The sequence below is a fragment of the Staurois parvus genome, unplaced genomic scaffold, assembly GCF_062004578.1.
Source record: "Staurois parvus isolate SC_StPar_1 unplaced genomic scaffold, SC_StPar_1.0 ptg002292l, whole genome shotgun sequence".
NCBI lineage: Eukaryota > Metazoa > Chordata > Amphibia > Anura > Ranidae > Staurois > Staurois parvus.
In genome coordinates, this window is record NW_028320088.1 from 79,571 (window position 1) to 100,102 (window position 20,532).

The 20,532-nt window shown below is 52.3% G+C and overlaps 1 protein-coding gene across 1 annotated transcript in view; it reads right to left on the reverse strand.

The window, feature by feature from the left end:
- The window catches only part of LOC149431327 (atrial natriuretic peptide receptor 1-like), an 88,196-nt gene that overhangs the window by 16,315 nt on the left and 51,349 nt on the right, over positions 1-20,532 (reverse strand). The window contains exons 5-10 of the mRNA XM_089665661.1: positions 18,597-18,688; positions 18,383-18,518; positions 17,090-17,174; positions 14,965-15,085; positions 8,265-8,339; positions 7,926-8,003 (exon numbers count right to left, since the gene is read on the reverse strand). Coding sequence (XP_089521787.1) covers positions 7,926-8,003; positions 8,265-8,339; positions 14,965-15,085; positions 17,090-17,174; positions 18,383-18,518; positions 18,597-18,688 — 587 coding nt within the window. The remainder of the gene's footprint in view (positions 1-7,925; positions 8,004-8,264; positions 8,340-14,964; positions 15,086-17,089; positions 17,175-18,382; positions 18,519-18,596; positions 18,689-20,532) is intronic.

Sequence of the window (20,532 nt, forward strand, 5' to 3'; positions counted from 1 at the left end):
GGGACCCTGAAGTGAGGGGGGATTGTGATGTAAGGGGGGGGACCCTGAAGTAAGGGGGGATTGTGATATAAGGGGGGGACCCTGAAGTGAGGGGGGATTGTGATGTAAGGGGGGGACCCTGAAGTGAGGGGGGATTGTGATGTAAGGGGGGGACCCTGAAGTGAGGGGGGATTGTGATGTAAGGGGGGACCCTGAAGTAAGGGGGGATTGTTATGTAAGGGGGGACCCTGAAGTGAGGGGGGATTGTGATATAAGGGGGGGACCCTGAAGTGAGGGGGGATTGTGATATAAGGGGGGGACCCTGAAGTAAGGGGGGATTGTGATGTAAGGGGGGACCCTGAAGTGAGGGGGGATTGTGATGTAAGGGGGGACCCTGAAGTAAGGGGGGTTTGTGATATAAGGGGGGGACCCTGAAGTAAGGGGGGATTGTGATATAAGGGGGGACCCTGAAGTAAGGGGGGATTGTGATATAAGGGGGGGACCCTGAAGTGAGGGGGGATTGTGATATAAGGGGGGGGACCCTGAAGTGAGGGGGGATTGTGATATAAGGGGGGACCCTGAAGTGAGGGGGGATTGTGATGTAAGGGGGGACCCTGAAGTGAGGGGGGATTGTGATGTAAGGGGGGACCCTGAAGTAAGGGGGGATTGTGATATAAGGGGGGACCCTGAAGTGAGGGGGGATTGTGATGTAAGGGGGGGGACCCTGAAGTAAGGGGGGATTGTGATGTAAGGGGGGGGACCCTGAAGTAAGGGGGGATTGTGATGTAAGGGGGGACCCTGAAGTAAGGGGGGATTGTGATGTAAGGGGGGGGACCCTGAAGTAAGGGGGGATTGTGATGTAAGGGGGGACCCTGAAGTGAGGGGGGATTGTGATATAAGGGGGGGGGACCCTGAAGTAAGGGGGGATTGTGATGTAAGGGGGGGGACCCTGAAGTAAGGGGGGATTGTGATGTAAGGGGGGACCCTGAAGTAAGGGGGGATTGTGATGTAAGGGGGGGGACCCTGAAGTAAGGGGGGATTGTGATGTAAGGGGGGACCCTGAAGTGAGGGGGGATTGTGATGTAAGGGGGGGACCCTGAAGTAAGGGGGGATTGTGATATAAGGGGGGACCCTGAAGTAAGGGGGGATTGTGATATAAGGGGGGGACCCTGAAGTGAGGGGGGATTGTGATATAAGGGGGGGACCCTGAAGTGAGGGGGGATTGTGATGTAAGGGGGGACCCTGAAGTGAGGGGGGATTGTGATATAAGGGGGGACCCTGAAGTGAGGGGGGATTGTGATGTAAGGGGGGACCCTGAAGTGAGGGGGGATTGTGATGTAAGGGGGGACCCTGAAGTAAGGGGGGATTGTGATATAAGGGGGGACCCTGAAGTGAGGGGGGATTGTGATATAAGGGGGGGGACCCTGAAGTAAGGGGGGATTGTGATGTAAGGGGGGGGACCCTGAAGTAAGGGGGGATTGTGATGTAAGGGGGGACCCTGAAGTAAGGGGGGATTGTGATGTAAGGGGGGGACCCTGAAGTAAGGGGGGATTGTGATGTAAGGGGGGGGGGGACCCTGAAGTAAGGGGGGATTGTGATGTAAGGGGGGACCCTGAAGTGAGGGGGGATTGTGATGTAAGGGGGGGACCCTGAAGTAAGGGGGGATTGTGATATAAGGGGGGGGGACCCTGAAGTGAGGGGGGATTGTGATATAAGGGGGGGACCCTGAAGTGAGGGGGGATTGTGATATAAGGGGGGGACCCTGAAGTGAGGGGGGATTGTGATGTAAGGGGGGGGACCCTGAAGTAAGGGGGGATTGTGATATAAGGGGGGGACCCTGAAGTGAGGGGGGATTGTGATGTAAGGGGGGGACACTGAAGTGAGGGGGGATTGTGATATAAGGGGGGGACCCTGAAGTGAGGGGGGATTGTGATATAAGGGGGGGACCCTGAAGTGAGGGGGGATTGTGATGTAAGGGGGGACCCTGAAGTGAGGGGGGATTGTGATATAAGGGGGGACCCTGAAGTAAGGGGGGATTGTGATGTAAGGGGGGACCCTGAAGTGAGGGGGGATTGTGATGTAAGGGGGGGACCCTGAAGTGAGGGGGATTGTGATGTAAGGGGGGGACCCTGAAGTAAGGGGGGATTGTTATGTAAGGGGGGACCCTGAAGTGAGGGGGGATTGTGATGTAAGAGGGGACCCTGAAGTAAGGGGGGATTGTGATATAAGGGGGGGACCCTGAAGTGAGGGGGGATTGTGATATAAGGGGGGGACCCTGAAGTAAGGGGGGATTGTGATGTAAGGGGGGACCCTGAAGTGAGGGGGGATTGTGATGTAAGGGGGGACCCTGAAGTAAGGGGGGATTGTGATATAAGGGGGGGACCCTGAAGTAAGGGGGGATTGTGATATAAGGGGGGACCCTGAAGTAAGGGGGGATTGTGATGTAAGGGGGAGGACCCTGAAGTAAGGGGGGATTGTGATATAAGGGGGGGACCCTGAAGTGAGGGGGGATTGTGATGTAAGGGGGGGACACTGAAGTGAGGGGGGATTGTGATATAAGGGGGGGACCCTGAAGTGAGGGGGGATTGTGATATAAGGGGGGGACCCTGAAGTGAGGGGGGATTGTGATGTAAGGGGGGACCCTGAAGTGAGGGGGGATTGTGATGTAAGGGGGGACCCTGAAGTAAGGGGGGATTGTGATGTAAGGGGGGACCCTGAAGTGAGGGGGGATTGTGATGTAAGGGGGGGACCCTGAAGTGAGGGGGATTGTGATGTAAGGGGGGGACCCTGAAGTAAGGGGGGATTGTTATGTAAGGGGGGACCCTGAAGTGAGGGGGGATTGTGATGTAAGGGGGGACCCTGAAGTAAGGGGGGATTGTGATATAAGGGGGGGACCCTGAAGTAAGGGGGGATTGTGATGTAAGGGGGGACCCTGAAGTGAGGGGGGATTGTGATGTAAGGGGGGACCCTGAAGTAAGGGGGGATTGTGATATAAGGGGGGGGACCCTGAAGTAAGGGGGGATTGTGATATAAGGGGGGACCCTGAAGTAAGGGGGGATTGTGATATAAGGGGGGACCCTGAAGTAAGGGGGGATTGTGATATAAGGGGGGGACCCTGAAGTGAGGGGGGATTGTGATATAAGGGGGGGGACCCTGAAGTGAGGGGGGATTGTGATATAAGGGGGGACCCTGAAGTGAGGGGGGATTGTGATGTAAGGGGGGGACCCTGAAGTGAGGGGGGATTGTGATGTAAGGGGGGACCCTGAAGTAAGGGGGGATTGTGATATAAGGGGGGACCCTGAAGTGAGGGGGGATTGTGATATAAGGGGGGGGACCCTGAAGTAAGGGGGGATTGTGATGTAAGGGGGGGGACCCTGAAGTAAGGGGGGATTGTGATGTAAGGGGGGGGACCCTGAAGTAAGGGGGGATTGTGATGTAAGGGGGGACCCTGAAGTAAGGGGGGATTGTGATGTAAGGGGGGACCCTGAAGTAAGGGGGGATTGTGATGTAAGGGGGGGGACCCTGAAGTAAGGGGGGATTGTGATATAAGGGGGGACCCTGAAGTGAGGGGGGATTGTGATGTAAGGGGGGGACCCTGAAGTAAGGGGGGATTGTGATGTAAGGGGGGACCCTGAAGTAAGGGGGGATTGTGATGTAAGGGGGTACCCTGAAGTGAGGGGGGATTGTGATGTAAGGGGGGGACCCTGAAGTAAGGGGGGATTGTGATATAAGGGGGGGACCCTGAAGTGAGGGGGGATTGTGATATAAGGGGGGGGACCCTGAAGTAAGGGGGGATTGTGATGTAAGGGGGGGGACCCTGAAGTAAGGGGGGATTGTGATGTAAGGGGGGGGACCCTGAAGTAAGGGGGGATTGTGATGTAAGGGGGGACCCTGAAGTAAGGGGGGATTGTGATGTAAGGGGGGACCCTGAAGTAAGGGGGGATTGTGATGTAAGGGGGGACCCTGAAGTGAGGGGGGATTGTGATGTAAGGGGGGGACCCTGAAGTAAGGGGGGATTGTGATATAAGGGGGGGGGACCCTGAAGTGAGGGGGGATTGTGATATAAGGGGGGGACCCTGAAGTGAGGGGGGATTGTGATATAAGGGGGGGACCCTGAAGTGAGGGGGGATTGTGATGTAAGGGGGGGGACCCTGAAGTAAGGGGGGATTGTGATATAAGGGGGGGACCCTGAAGTGAGGGGGGATTGTGATGTAAGGGGGGGACACTGAAGTGAGGGGGGATTGTGATATAAGGGGGGGACCCTGAAGTGAGGGGGGATTGTGATATAAGGGGGGGACCCTGAAGTGAGGGGGGATTGTGATGTAAGGGGGGACCCTGAAGTGAGGGGGGATTGTGATATAAGGGGGGACCCTGAAGTAAGGGGGGATTGTGATGTAAGGGGGGACCCTGAAGTGAGGGGGGATTGTGATGTAAGGGGGGGACCCTGAAGTGAGGGGGATTGTGATGTAAGGGGGGGACCCTGAAGTAAGGGGGGATTGTTATGTAAGGGGGGACCCTGAAGTGAGGGGGGATTGTGATGTAAGGGGGGACCCTGAAGTAAGGGGGGATTGTGATATAAGGGGGGGACCCTGAAGTGAGGGGGGATTGTGATATAAGGGGGGGACCCTGAAGTAAGGGGGGATTGTGATGTAAGGGGGGACCCTGAAGTGAGGGGGGATTGTGATGTAAGGGGGGACCCTGAAGTAAGGGGGGATTGTGATATAAGGGGGGGACCCTGAAGTAAGGGGGGATTGTGATATAAGGGGGGACCCTGAAGTAAGGGGGGATTGTGATGTAAGGGGGGGGACCCTGAAGTAAGGGGGGATTGTGATATAAGGGGGGGACCCTGAAGTGAGGGGGGATTGTGATGTAAGGGGGGGACACTGAAGTGAGGGGGGATTGTGATATAAGGGGGGGACCCTGAAGTGAGGGGGGATTGTGATATAAGGGGGGGACCCTGAAGTGAGGGGGGATTGTGATGTAAGGGGGGACCCTGAAGTGAGGGGGGATTGTGATGTAAGGGGGGACCCTGAAGTAAGGGGGGATTGTGATGTAAGGGGGGACCCTGAAGTGAGGGGGGATTGTGATGTAAGGGGGGGACCCTGAAGTGAGGGGGATTGTGATGTAAGGGGGGGACCCTGAAGTAAGGGGGGATTGTTATGTAAGGGGGGACCCTGAAGTGAGGGGGGATTGTGATGTAAGGGGGGACCCTGAAGTAAGGGGGGATTGTGATATAAGGGGGGGACCCTGAAGTGAGGGGGGATTGTGATATAAGGGGGGGACCCTGAAGTAAGGGGGGATTGTGATGTAAGGGGGGACCCTGAAGTGAGGGGGGATTGTGATGTAAGGGGGGACCCTGAAGTAAGGGGGGATTGTGATATAAGGGGGGGGACCCTGAAGTAAGGGGGGATTGTGATATAAGGGGGGACCCTGAAGTAAGGGGGGATTGTGATATAAGGGGGGACCCTGAAGTAAGGGGGGATTGTGATATAAGGGGGGGACCCTGAAGTGAGGGGGGATTGTGATATAAGGGGGGGGACCCTGAAGTGAGGGGGGATTGTGATATAAGGGGGGACCCTGAAGTGAGGGGGGATTGTGATGTAAGGGGGGACCCTGAAGTGAGGGGGGATTGTGATGTAAGGGGGGACCCTGAAGTAAGGGGGGATTGTGATATAAGGGGGGACCCTGAAGTGAGGGGGGATTGTGATATAAGGGGGGGGACCCTGAAGTAAGGGGGGATTGTGATGTAAGGGGGGGGACCCTGAAGTAAGGGGGGATTGTGATGTAAGGGGGGGGACCCTGAAGTAAGGGGGGATTGTGATGTAAGGGGGGACCCTGAAGTAAGGGGGGATTGTGATGTAAGGGGGGACCCTGAAGTAAGGGGGGATTGTGATGTAAGGGGGGGGACCCTGAAGTAAGGGGGGATTGTGATGTAAGGGGGGACCCTGAAGTAAGGGGGGATTGTGATATAAGGGGGGACCCTGAAGTGAGGGGGGATTGTGATATAAGGGGGGGACCCTGAAGTGAGGGGGGATTGTGATGTAAGGGGGGGACCCTGAAGTAAGGGGGGATTGTGATGTAAGGGGGGACCCTGAAGTAAGGGGGGATTGTGATGTAAGGGGGTACCCTGAAGTGAGGGGGGATTGTGATGTAAGGGGGGACCCTGAAGTAAGGGGGGATTGTGATATAAGGGGGGACCCTGAAGTGAGGGGGGATTGTGATATAAGGGGGGGGACCCTGAAGTAAGGGGGGATTGTGATGTAAGGGGGGGGACCCTGAAGTAAGGGGGGATTGTGATGTAAGGGGGGGGACCCTGAAGTAAGGGGGGATTGTGATGTAAGGGGGGACCCTGAAGTAAGGGGGGATTGTGATGTAAGGGGGGACCCTGAAGTAAGGGGGGATTGTGATGTAAGGGGGGGGACCCTGAAGTAAGGGGGGATTGTGATGTAAGGGGGGACCCTGAAGTAAGGGGGGATTGTGATATAAGGGGGGACCCTGAAGTGAGGGGGGATTGTGATATAAGGGGGGGACCCTGAAGTGAGGGGGGATTGTGATGTAAGGGGGGGACCCTGAAGTAAGGGGGGATTGTGATGTAAGGGGGGACCCTGAAGTAAGGGGGGATTGTGATGTAAGGGGGTACCCTGAAGTAAGGGGGGATTGTGATGTAAGGGGGTACCCTGAAGTAAGGGGGGATTGTGATATAAGGGGGGACCCTGAAGTAAGGGGGGATTGTGATATAAGGGGGGACCCTGAAGTAAGGGGGGATTGTGATATAAGGGGGGACCCTGAAGTGAGGGGGGATTGTGATGTAAGGGGGGGACCCTGAAGTAAGGGGGGATTGTGATGTAAGGGGGGACCCTGAAGTAAGGGGGGATTGTGATATAAGGGGGGACCCTGAAGTGAGGGGGGATTGTGATATAAGGGGGGGACCCTGAAGTGAGGGGGGATTGTGATGTAAGGGGGGGACCCTGAAGTAAGGGGGGATTGTGATGTAAGGGGGGACCCTGAAGTAAGGGGGGATTGTGATGTAAGGGGGGTACCCTGAAGTGAGGGGGGATTGTGATGTAAGGGGGGACCCTGAAGTAAGGGGGGATTGTGATATAAGGGGGGACCCTGAAGTGAGGGGGGATTGTGATATAAGGGGGGGGACCCTGAAGTAAGGGGGGATTGTGATGTAAGGGGGGGGACCCTGAAGTAAGGGGGGATTGTGATGTAAGGGGGGGGACCCTGAAGTAAGGGGGGATTGTGATGTAAGGGGGGACCCTGAAGTAAGGGGGGATTGTGATGTAAGGGGGGACCCTGAAGTAAGGGGGGATTGTGATGTAAGGGGGGGGACCCTGAAGTAAGGGGGGATTGTGATGTAAGGGGGACCCTGAAGTAAGGGGGGATTGTGATATAAGGGGGGACCCTGAAGTGAGGGGGGATTGTGATATAAGGGGGGACCCTGAAGTGAGGGGGGATTGTGATGTAAGGGGGGGACCCTGAAGTAAGGGGGGATTGTGATGTAAGGGGGGACCCTGAAGTAAGGGGGGATTGTGATGTAAGGGGGTACCCTGAAGTAAGGGGGGATTGTGATGTAAGGGGGTACCCTGAAGTAAGGGGGGATTGTGATATAAGGGGGGACCCTGAAGTAAGGGGGGATTGTGATATAAGGGGGGGACCCTGAAGTAAGGGGGGATTGTGATATAAGGGGGGACGTTTTGTTGACATGGGAATCTTTGTAAGGCATACTCTGTGGCCCTCATACTGGAAAGTCTGAGGAGGAGAAGTTCGATCACATGAGTTGAGGATGTTCGACCCCCCCCCCCCCCGAAGTGGAGTGACACCAATGTGTGGATTTGCGGCGGGGCCCCTCGGAATCATTTTGCGGCGGGGCCCCTCGGAGTCATTTTGCGGCGGGGCCCCTCGGAATCATTAGGCAGACAATCCGAAGGCTCCACACTCACATATTTCAGCTCGAAGAGAACCTTCCTGGTCAGTTCGATGCGTTTCTGGTTCAGGTACTTCACAGCCACAACGTTGCCCTGGAGAGGAGATGAAAGGAAATGGTTGTGACAGGAAATGCCGACCATCAATTATGTGTGAAAGGAAAGGTCATCGGTGAGATGATGGGACCAGCTGTGCCGTACAGGGATCCTGCATCCTCCCAGGAGTGACATTTACATTACAGCTCTGCTGGTGTCATCTCTCCTGTCCCCGTCAGTTCCACCCCGCGTCGGTCACCCCGCGTCGGTCACCCCGCGTCGGTCACCCCGCGTCGGTCACGTACAACCAAACACATTTACCTTGTAGTACGCCGTCTTGGCGTAAACCTGGAACTGACCCTCCATGGTGAGCAAGGAGCCGTAGTTGGAGCCTCTCTAGAGACAGAACGACAAAGATTAGAAGATGAGCCCAAGACCAGAGGACCAGGAACGTGTTACGGTGGGAGAAGTGTGGAGTTCGCTTCACGGTATATGTGAATTGGGGGCTCAGTGATGAGGGGGGGACTTTACGTGATCACGCGTCGTGAAGCATGCCCTTCAATTTCTGGTTCGGCCACACACGGACCTTTCCAAAATCAGCCGATGGACTTGGAGGGGGAGGATTTAGTTCAAGAGGCCTTCTGCTTTTTGTGGGCTCAGAAAGTCAGGCCGGTGAGAAGATATCCAAGCAATAAGCAGAAACAGGAGAGCAGGAGAAGAATGAGGACGTCTATGAATGGACAGGAGGAGGTATGAGGAAAAGTTGAAGGTTAAAAGACAAGAAACCAAGCCAGAACCAGAGAAGAGGCCAAGAGATCAAAACAGAGCCAGAGAAGATGGAAAGAGAAAGAACAGACGGGCGTGAGATGAACTTGGGGTGGACAGTACAGCGATTTTGGTTTTTGTGAGCTTGGCTAGCCAGGCAGGTCAGCAGACATCCAAACCATGGGCAGAAACAAGACAGCAGGAGAAGAATGAGGACATCTATGAAAGGACAGGAGGAGGTATGAGGAAAAGTTGAAGGTTAAAGGACAAGAAACCAAGCCAGAACCAGAGAAGAGGCTAGGAGGCCAAGAGAGAACCAGAGAAGAGGCCAGGAGGCCAAGAGAGAACCAGAGAAGAGGCCAGGAGGCCAAGAGAGAACCAGAGAAGAGGCCAGGAGGCCAAGAGAGCCAGAGAAGATGGAAAGAGAAAGAACAGAGGGGCTAGGGATACACGTGGGGTTGGACAGTACAATGCTTTTGCTTTTTGTGAGCTTGGCTAGCCAGGCAGGTCAGCAGACATCCAAACCATGGGCAGAAACAAGACAGCAGGAGAAGAATGAGAACATCTGTGAAAGGACAGGAGGAGGTATGAGGAAAAGTTGAAGGTTAAAGAACAAGAAACCAAGCCAGAACCAGAGAAGAGGCCAGGGGGCCAAGACAGAGCCAGAGAAGCAGTCAAGAAACCAAAATATGACAGCAGAGGAAGACTGGAGACTCCATGAAGTGGCCAGGAGGAGGTATGTGGAATGGTGGAGGGTAGGACGCCAAGAAACTGACAAAACCAGGGAAGATGGAAAGACAGAATGGAGAAAGAAAGCGTAGATGATGGAGGAGGGGGCGGTATGTGGAATGGTTAAATGTAAAAAGTTGAGGAACTATGACAGAACTGGAGACTAGGCCATAAAACCAAGACGGAACCAGAGAAGAGGCCAAGAAACCAAGACAGAACTGTAGAAGATGCCAAGAAACCAAGACAGAACTGTGGAAGAGGCCAGGAAAACAAGACAGAACCAGAGACAAGGCCAAAAAACCAAGACAGAACTGGAGAGGAGGCCGAGAAACCAAAACAGAACTGGAGAAGTGGCCAAGAAACCAAAACAGAACTGGAGAGGAGGCCGAGAAACCAAAACAGAACTGGAGAAGAAGCCAAGAAACCAAGGTAGAACCATAGGAGAGGCCAAGAAACCAAAACAGAACTGGAGACGAAGCCAACAAACCAAGAAAGAACCGGAGACGAGACCAAGAAACCAAGACAGAACCAGACATGAGGAAAAGAAACCAAGACAGAACCAGAGAAGAGTCCAGGAAACCAAGACAGAACCAGGGAAGAGGCCAAGAAACCAAGACAGAACCAGGGAAGAGTCCAGGAAATCAAGACAGAATCAGGGAAGAGGCCAAGAAACCAAGACAGAACCAGAGACGATGCCAAGAAACCAAGACAGAACCGGAGAAAAGGCCAAGACACCAAGACAGAACCAGAGAAGAGTCCAGGAAACCAAGACAGAACCAGGGAAGAGGCCAAGAAACCAAGACAGAACCAGGGAAGAAGCCAAGAAACCAAGACAGAACCAGGGAAGAGGCCAAGAAACCAAGACAGAACCAGAGACGAGGCCAAGAAACCAAGACAGAACCGGAGAAAAGGCCAAGACACCAAGACAGAACCAGGGAAGAGTCCAGGAAACCAAGACAGAATCAGGGAAGAGGCCAAGAAACCAAGACAGAATCAGGGAAGAGGCCAAGAAACCAAGACAGAACCGGAGAAAAGGCCAAGACACCAAGACAGAACCAGAGAAGAGTCCAGGAAACCAAGACAGAACCAGGGAAGAGGCCAAGAAACCAAGACAGAACCAGGGAAGAAGCCAAGAAACCAAGACAGAACCAGGGAAGAGGCCAAGAAACCAAGACAGAACCAGAGACGAGGCCAAGAAACCAAGACAGAACCAGGACAGAGGCCAAGAAACCAAGACAGAACCAGGACAGAGGCCAAGAAACCAAGACAAAAGCAGAGAAGACGGAAAGACAGAAAGTCCACAGAAAGAAGGCTTGAGATGAACCTGGGGTAATGGTACAATGCTTCTGCCGTTTTGTGAGATTGCCATGGTAGGCGGGTGTCATGAAATGCTGGGTGCAATAACTAAAAGCAAGTCATACACACGCACACGCAATACACAGGTAGTCACACACATTACACAGGTAGTCACACACAATACACAGGTAGTCACACACAGGTACATTGAACCAGCATTTACACCATTACATGTTCTACACATGTGAAGGACCCTCTACCCAATGAACTCCGGCCCCGGCACATCATAGCATTCACTCGGCACTCCAAGAAAAAACAGAATCCAACTGCGATATTCGTGCTCTGTCAGAACCTCGACTTTTATTATCACACGAGGAGGACATATCTCATAGTCATCGCAATCTGCATCATAACACGCACCAATAATAACGTGAGCATCACGGCATGAAATAGACACGTCATTGGACAGCGTCACAGCATAGAATGAATACATTACCAAAGCTATGGGAAGACGGGAAGGAACAGACCCCATCGGAGTCATACCTCACAGGGGGTCACGGGGAAGCCGTAAACGCGACCAATCAATGAGCCCATATTGCCTTGGCAAGAATCCCAGTGTCAGAATGTTCTCTGGCACCACGGGGCTCCCCATCAATCCCGTTCACGGCTTTTCAACTATTCTCCTGGCAGCGTTATATAAGTGGGCGGGCGCCACACCCACTCTAGGAGGAGCTAGCAGAAAAGGTTCCTTGAGATAACAGAGTCACGCCCGGCCACCATATTGATTCAACATCCTTATCTAAAAAAGGTCACACTATTGCTTCAGATCAGCTTCTCATCTACCCCAAATTCTCATCTACCCCAAACGTCTTCTCATCTACCTCAAATGTCTTCTCATCTACCCCAAATGTCTTCTCATCTACCCAAATGTCTTCATTCTAGAAAACTTCTCATCTACCCAAATGTTTTTCTCATCTACCCCAAACGTCTTCTCATCTACCTCAAATGTCTTCTCATCTACCCCAAATGTCTTCTCATCTACCCCAAACTTCTCATCTACCCCAAATGTTTTCTCATCTACCCTAAACTTCTTCTCATCTACCCCAAACGTCTTCTCATCTACCCTAAACTTCTTCTCATCTACCCCAAACGTCTTCTCATCTACCCCAAACTTCTCATCTACCCCAAATGTCTTCTCTATCTACCCTAAACTTCTTCTCATCTACCCCAAACTTCTTCTCATCTACCCCAAACTTCTTATCTACACCAAACTTCTTCTCATCCACCCCAAACTTCTTCTCATCTACCCAAACTTCTTATGTACCCCAAACGTCTTCTCATCTACCCCAAACTTCTTCTCATCTACCCCAAACATCTTCTCATCTACCCCAAACTTCTCATCTACCCTAAACTTCTCATCTACCCTAAACTTCTCATCTACCCTAAACTTCTTCTCATCTACCCCAAACTTCTTATCTACCCCAAACTTCTTCTCATCTACCCTAAACTTCTCATCTACCCCAAACTTCTTCTCATCTACCCCTAAACTTCTTCTCATCTACCCCAAACGTCTTCTCATCTACCCCAAACGTCTTCTCATCTACCCCAAACTTCTTCTCATCTACCCCAAACGTCTCATCTACCCTAAACTTCTTCTCATCTATCCTAAACTTCTTCTCATCTACCCCAAACGTCTTCTCATCTACCACAAACTTCTTATCTACCTCAAACTTCTCATCAACCGCAAACGTCTTCTCATTTACCCTAAACTTCTTCTCATCTGCCCTAAACGTCTTCTCATCTACCCTAAACTTCTCATCTACCCCAAACTTCTTCTAATTTACCCCAAACGTCTTCTCATCTACCCCAAACTTCTTCTCATCTGCCCTAAACGTCTTCTCATCTACCCTAAACTTCTCATCTACCCCAAACTTCTCATCTACCCCAAACTTCTTCTTATTTAGCCTAAACGTCTTCTCATCTACCCCAAACTTCTTCTCATCTACCCCAAACTTCTTCTCATCTACCCCAAACTTCTTATCTACCCCAAACTTCTTATCTACCCCAAACTTCTTCTCATCTACCCCAAACTTCTTCTCATCTACCCCAAACTTCTTCTTATCTACCCTAAACTTCTTCTCATCTACCCCAAACTTCTTCTCATCTACCCCAAAATTCTTCTCATCTACCCCAAACTTCTTCTTATCTACCCCAAACGTCTCATCTACCCTAAACTTCTTCTCATCTACCCCTAAACTTTTCTCATCTACCCCAAACTTCTTCTCATCTACCCCAAACTTCTTCTCATCTACCCCAAACTACTCATCTACCCTAAACTTCTTCTCATCTACCCCAAACTTCTTATCCACCCTAAACTTCCTCTCATCTACCCCAAACTTCTTCTCATCTACCCTAAACTTAAAGATTTCTAACTTTTCAAGCAAGTAGACACCTTTAAACAGGTTCTTATCTTCTAATGTGACATTTCTAGATGTCGTAAGCACGTTCAATCCCACAAACAAGTTCTTATCTTGCTCTAAGCAGAATATCTTGTGACTCTGTTCCTTTAGCTTCGAGAAGTGACATAATTCACCTCTCATGCTCCTGGCATTTGGGCGCGATGCTTTATTGTTAAAATGACCCAAGAAAAAAAGGGTCCAAGGCCAACACATTTCATAGGCATTACAGAAGGTGAGAAGATATCCAAGCGCTGGACAGAAACAGGACAACAGTGAGGGAATGGAGAAGTCCATGAAGTAGCAGGAAGGAGGTACGTGGAATGGTTGAGGGTAGGTCGCCAAGAAACCAAGACAGAACAAGAGGAGATGGAAAGACAAAAATTACGGAGAAAGACCCTTGGGATGAACTTGGGGTGGATAATACAATGTCAAGTGAAGATGATCAATGAAACGAATGTTGAGGAGGACACAAGTGGAAATCGGGGTTTAGTCTGAACAAATTTGAGAATGACCCTAAGAAGTGAAACGTGAACATATGATATCGTATTATCCACCCCAAGTTCATCCTAAGTTTCTTTCTCCATCATTTTTGCCTTTCCGTCTTCTCTGGTTCCGTCTTGGTTTCTTGGCGTCCTTCACTCAACCATTCCACGTACCTCCTTCCTGCTCCTTTATGGTTTCTTGGCCTCTTATCTTCAATTAGTCCACATACATTACCTCCTTCTGGCTACTTTATGCACTTCTCTGTTGTCCTGTTTCTGTCCAGTGCCTAGCTATCTTCTCAGCCTCACAAAAAGCAGAAGCACTGTATATGCATCTCAAGGCTTCTGTCTCTAGGTCTTCTCGGGTTCATTCTTGGTTCCTTGCCGCCGTTCCTCCACCATTCCCCATACTTTCACCTGGCCACCTAATGAAGTTCTCCATTACTTAATGATGTGCCGACATGGAAATATGAAGGTCTTCTGTCTATTGGGACAGAATACAGGTGAAGGTCTAACCCTGAAGTCCACATGTGGTCTACAAATGTTACTAGGAGAGTAAAGTAGTTGAGTAGTAGACGATTTCTGCATGCTAGAAGATGGTGGGTGAAGCTGGCACTGCCTTCAGAGATCACAACTACCAATTTACTCTTCAAACCATTCTGTTCCCATAGGTTTCTGAAGACCCTAAGCAGTTCCTCATGTTCTGGTTGACCATTCTAGTCTGGTGGTCAGATATCAAACGTATACCCAGCCTAAAACCAGAATATACAGTCTGTGGGTTCCCTGGTTCCAGCCCTGCCCTCACTCTGAGCCCACCTGACCATTTGGAAACTCGATCACTGCCCGAGGGCCCGAGGTCAGTAGGGGGCCCCATGAGATGCCCCTAGTAGCTTTTTCATAGGCTTTTTTGAGTTTTGGCCAGGACACAGGGGCCTTGTGATCCCCTATTGCCCGGGGCCCCATGAGTTGTCAGTCTGCCCCTGGAGCCTACCCTAGCCTTGTGTACACATTGGATGAGAAGATGTACAGAATCATGGGAAGAGAGGCTAGAAGAACTATGAAAGGCCTGCTAAATATGAGTGAAGTATATAAATCGTAGCTCATGACACATTGAGGGGGCTTCCTAATGTGAGCTATTCTGAAGCCAAAGAAGGCTACTGATTGGCTGACGCACTACATATTTCTACATTGACTGTGGTGGTCCCAAGTGGGGGTCAGCTGCCACACCCAAGACCCTTTGTCAGCCGGTAAGGGGGAGAGGGGGGCGGAGTTTGTGTCTGAAGTGGTTACCATAGACAGGGTGAGTTTGCTGCCCGCTCGGCGCAGGTTCTTCTCCATGTTGCTGGTCTGGATGTCCTCCCAGCGCACTTTCCACAGCTCGGCCGCCAGCTCCTTCTCCAGCCGCAGCTTCCTGGAAGGGACAGACAGGGGACGCCGGTCAGTGCGAAGCAGCTGCTAGAAGCGGCCGGCTGTTTTATTCCATTGCCTGAAATTATTACCGATCCTGAGATAAAAGAGTGAACAAAGTGACCTGGTTCCATCAATCACCTCATGGTGACCACGGATGGTCAGATGTATCGCTGGCAATGGCAGGCGGGGGGAGATTTCTCCCATCCCCGCGTGTGCTGCTTCATTGCCGCAACCCGCCGCCATCCTGGCCCATCACGTTCCCCAGGGACCGGCCGCCTCGCAGGTACAGGCTAACAAGCTGACTTCCCTGTGAGATAATGAGCGTCTCCGACAGCCAGGAGCTCCCATCACCCTCCGGGAGGTCAGCAACTGCCCCATCCGTGTCCATCACTTCCCGAAATATGGAGCAGGACTATTAATAGGCAACCTCATGGCTTCACAGGAGAAGACTTGGCCTTCAGATTGACTTCATATCTACAAATGTATCCATCAATTATCACCCCGATCATGTACACGGGGCCCCTGAGGGGGGGGGGGGGATTACCCTTTGTGGACCCCGCAGGCAGCACTAATCCTGAGGTGGATGATTGCTCCAGTGCAGAGGCCGGGGCCCCCGCTGGCCCTTATTAAGGTCTGCAATCTGCGGAAGAGAGGAGACGTGGGACGCACTCGGAAGTCTCCTCTAATCCCCTCGCTGGAGTCAACCTGCTGCAGCTCTCATGGAAACAAGAATCAGGTCCCCCCCCATCCTCCTCCCCACCTCGGCCCGGCACCATCCGGAGAATTACCACCCCCCCATCCTCCTCCCCACCTCGGCCCGGCACCATCCGGAGAATTACCACCCCCCCATCCTCCTCCCCACCTCGGCCCGGCACCATCCGGAGAATTACCCCCCCCATCCTCCTCCCCACCTCGGCCCGGCACCATCCGGAGAATTACCACCCCCCATCCTCCTCCCCACCTTGGCCCAGCACCATCCAGAGAATTACCCCCCCCCATCCTCCTCCCCACCTCGGCCCAGCACCATCCAGAGAATTACCCCCCCCCCCCCATTCTCTTCTCCACCTCGGCCCGGCACCATCCGGAGAATTACCCCCCCCATCCTCTTCTCCACCTCGGCCTGGCACCATCCAGAGAATTACCCCCCCCCCCCCATCCACTTCTCCACCTCGGCCCGACACCATCCGGAGCATTGCCGGCTTCAATTAGTAGCTACAAGGCCAAGGTGGGGGGGGGGCAGGAAAAGAATACAGGGTGGGGGGGAACCAGGAGAAGAGTACAGGGTGGGGGGACCAGTAGAAGAGTACAGGGTGGGGGGACCAGGAGAAGAGTACGGGGGGGGGGCGGGGAGACCAGGAGAAGAGTACAGGGGGGGAGACCAGTAGAATACTGGGTGGGGGGGACCAGGAGAAGAGTATGGGGGGGGTAGATCAGGGGTGGGGTGGGGGAGAAGAGTACGGGGGTAGATCAGGGGTGGGGGAGAAGAGTAGGGGGGGGGTAAATCAGGGGTGGGGGAGAAGAGTACGGGGGGTAGATCAGGGGTGGGGGAGAAGAGAACGGGGGGGGTAGATCAGGGGTGGTGGAAAAGAGTACGGGGTGGGTAGATCAGGGAGATCAGGGGTGGGGTGGGGGAGAAGAGTACAGGGGGGGTAGATCAGGGGTGGGGTGGGGGAGAAGAGTACGGGGGGGGGTTAGATCAGGGATGGGGTGGGGGAGAAGAGTACGGGGGGGGTAGATCAGGGGTGGGGGAGAAGAGTACGGGGGGGGGTAGATCAGGGGTGGGGGAGAAGAGTACGGGGGGGTAGATCAGGGTGTCGGAGAAGAGTACGGGGTTGGTTAGATCAGGGGTGGGGGAGAAGAGTACGGGGGGGGTAGATCAGGGGTGGGGGAGAAGAGTATAGGGGGGGGGGGTAGATCAGGGGTGGGGTGGGGGAGAAGAGTATAGGGGGGGGTAGATCAGGGGTGGGGTGGGGGAGAAGAGTACGGGGGGGGGGGAGAAGAGTACCTGTATATGAAGACGGAGGAGACGGCGATGGCGAGGAGGATGAAGCAGATGACGATGGATGTGACCTCCAGGACGGAGAAGCTGGCTGGGAGAGAAGAGATCGGGAAGACGTGTCAGACCTCCCCACACACACGGCTCTCCTCCCTCCCGTGGATCCTCCATGATGGGGGGGCTGAGCTCCATACACCCATCCTCAGGGACACCCACATCCGGCCCCCTACAGCTGTAGTGAGTGGTGTATCCTCGGTGCCCCCAACATCCCCTCCCCCGCTCTGTGCCGGGTGCACCATGTCCTGGTATGAAGAAGTCCTTGGTGATCCTCCCGGTCCATCTGCTTTCCCATTACTGACCACACTAGGCATGGGAGCTCATCCATCCCAGGGTGGTCAGTTTTCTAGCTGTGCTGGGAGAACAGATCTGCCTGTCCTCCAGCGGTCAGGCTTGTGCTGACACCCCACCGCCCCCGCCTGTCCTCCAGCGGTCAGACTTGTGCTGACACCCCCCAAAAGCCCCCCCCCCCACCCCCGCCTGTCCTCCAGTGGTCAGACTTGTGCTGACACACCCCCAAAAGCCCCCCCCCCCCACCCCCGCCTGTACTCCAGCGGTCAGACTTGTGCTGACACACCCCCCCCGCCTGTACTCCAGCGGTCAGACTTGTACTGACACCCCCCCCCTGCTGTCCTCCAGTGGTCAGACTTTTGCTGACACCCCCCCCGCCCCGCTTTTCCTCCAGTGGTCAGACTCGTGCTGACACCCCCACCCTCCCACCTGTCCTTCAGTGGTCAGACTTGTGCTGACACCCCCCCACCTGACCTCCAGTGGTCAGACTTGTGCTGACACCCCCACCCTCCCACCTGTCCTCCAGTGGTCAGACTTGTGCTGACACCCCCCCACCTGACCTCCAGTGGTCAGACTTGTGCTGACACCCCCCCCCACCTGTCCTCCAGCGGTCAGACTTGTGCTGACACCCCCCCCCCCCCACTTGTCCTCCTGCGGTCAGACTTGTGCTGACACCCCCCCCCCCACCTGTCCTCCAGCGGTCAGACTTGTGCTGACATGACACCCCCCCCGCCCGCTTGTACTCCAGTGGTCAGACTTGTGCTGACACCCCCCCACCTTACCTCCAGTGGTCAGACTTGTGCTGAGATGATTCCGCCCCCAGATGGATGTCTGACCTATACACGCAATCCTTCCATCCTCAGGGGGCGGAGCTCTATCCTTAAGGTGAGATGAACTATATACACAATCAGGATATATTGATGGCCCCGCCCCCAGCCCCACCCCCTCTCTTACTTTTCATGCACTCCGGGTTACTGTTGTCGAATCCGCAGGGCGGTACATCCTTTGGCACCGCCCCCCCCGGCCAGTGGATCTCTCTCCCCGACACCCGGTTGATGCTCCTCTGCGTCCCGTTATAATTGGCCACAACCTGCGAGGGACAGACTGACGGTCACCTGTCACAGCCAATCACCATCCAGCTCCAGCCACCACCTGCCAATCATCTCACCTGAAAGTCTCCGCCCGTCTCGGAGAGGTCCCACAGCGAGTAGTCATTCTCCCGGTCACCATTGTGATCGACCCTCATGAATCCCGACACCCCTGTGACAGGAGAGACAGCATGAGTCTACAGGTTCTCTACAGTAAGGGCAGGTGGGAGGGTTCTCTACTGTAAGAGCAGGTGGGAGGGTTCTCTACTGTAAGAGCAGGTGGGAGGGTTTTTTACAGTAAGGGCAGGTGGGAGGGTTCTCTACTGTAAGAGCAGGTGGGAGGGTTTTTTACAGTAAGGGCAGGTGGGAGGGTTCTTTACAGTAAGAGCATGTGGAAGGGTTCTTTACTCTAAGGGCAGGTGGAAGCATTCTTTGCTGCAAAAGCAGAATAAAGGGGGGTTTTTATAGTAAGACCAATAGGAAGGGTTCTTCATATTAAGAGTTCCAAGAAGGGGTTCTTTACACTTAGAAAAAGTTCCTTAAGAGTAGTAAAAAAAAAAAAAGGTTGCTTGCATTAAAAGCTGTAGAAGTGTTCTTTACAGTAACAGTGGTAGGAAGGGTTCTTTACAGTAACAGTGGTAGGAAGGGTTCTTTACAGTAACAGTGGTAGGAAAGGAGGGATAAAAATCTAACTAGGGGTTCTATACTGTAAAAGCTGATGGAAGAGTTCTTTACAGTAAGGGCAGATAAAAGGTTTCTTTACTGAAAAAGCAGTATAAAGGATTTTTGTTTTACTATTTTTACTGTAAGAACAGTAGGAAGGATTCTTCTTAGTAAGAGTGACAAGAAAATGCTATTTACACTAAGAACAATAAAAATAGTTCCGTGAAACTAATAGTGATAGGAAAGAGTTGTTTGTACTAAAAGCAGCGGGTAAGTGTTCTTTACAGTAAGAGTGGATGGAAGGGTTTTTTTTCAGTAAGATTAAATGCGTGTTCTTTTCAGTAAAAGTTTTTTAGGGTTACAGTAAAAGCAGTATAACAATTTTTTTTTTACAGTAACAGCAGTAGGAAGAATTATTCATAGCAAGAGTGGCAAGATTTGTTCTTTTACAGTAAGAGCAGATTGAAGAGTTCTTTAATGAAAGAGCTGTATAAAGGTTTTGTTTTTTACAGTAAGAACAATGGGAAGGATTCTTCATTGTAAGAGTTTCAAGAAATGTTCTTTATACTAAGAACAATCAAAAGGGTTCTATAAAACTAATAATGGCAGGAGAGGGTTGCTTGTAGTGAAACCTGTAGCAAAGTGTGCTTTGCAGTAAAAGTTGTGGGAAGGGTTCTTTACAGTAAGAGCAAAATGAAGCATTCTTTATAATAAGAGTGATTGGGGGGGGGGTAAAATAGCAGGAAGAGCAATATGAAGGGTTCATTATAAGAGTGATGGGGGGGGGGGTACAAATGGTAAAAAGGGTTCTTTTCAGTAAGAGCAATATGAATGAGTTTAATAAGAGTGATAGGAAGGGGGTAAAATGGGTTCTTTTCAGTAAGAGCAATATGAATGAGTTTAATAAGAGTGATAGGAAGGGGGTAAAATGGGTTCTTTTCAGTAAGAGCAATATGAATGAGTTTAATAAGAGTGATAGGAAGGGGGTAAAATGGGTTCTTTTCGGTAAGAACAATATAAAGGGTTCTTTACACTAAAGCTGTCAAAAAAATGTTCTTTAAATTAAGAGCAGTAAAAGAATTGTTTGCAGTATGAATGCGGAAAGGGTTCTTTAGAGTAAGAGCGATCGGAAAGGTTCTTTATAGTAAAGGTGGCGGAAGGGTTTCTTCACAGTAAGAGCGGTTAAGCTGTAGAATGTCCTAGTCAACAAAACCAGGAATGGAATTTAAAACAAGACCAGATGCTTCCCTAATAGATGCCATCCCACTAAACGATCGCATGGGAAGGTTTCCACTGAAGTCGATCCTTTCGCATTCGTTGGGCAAAATTGGCGTGGAGGGGAGGGGGAGGGGA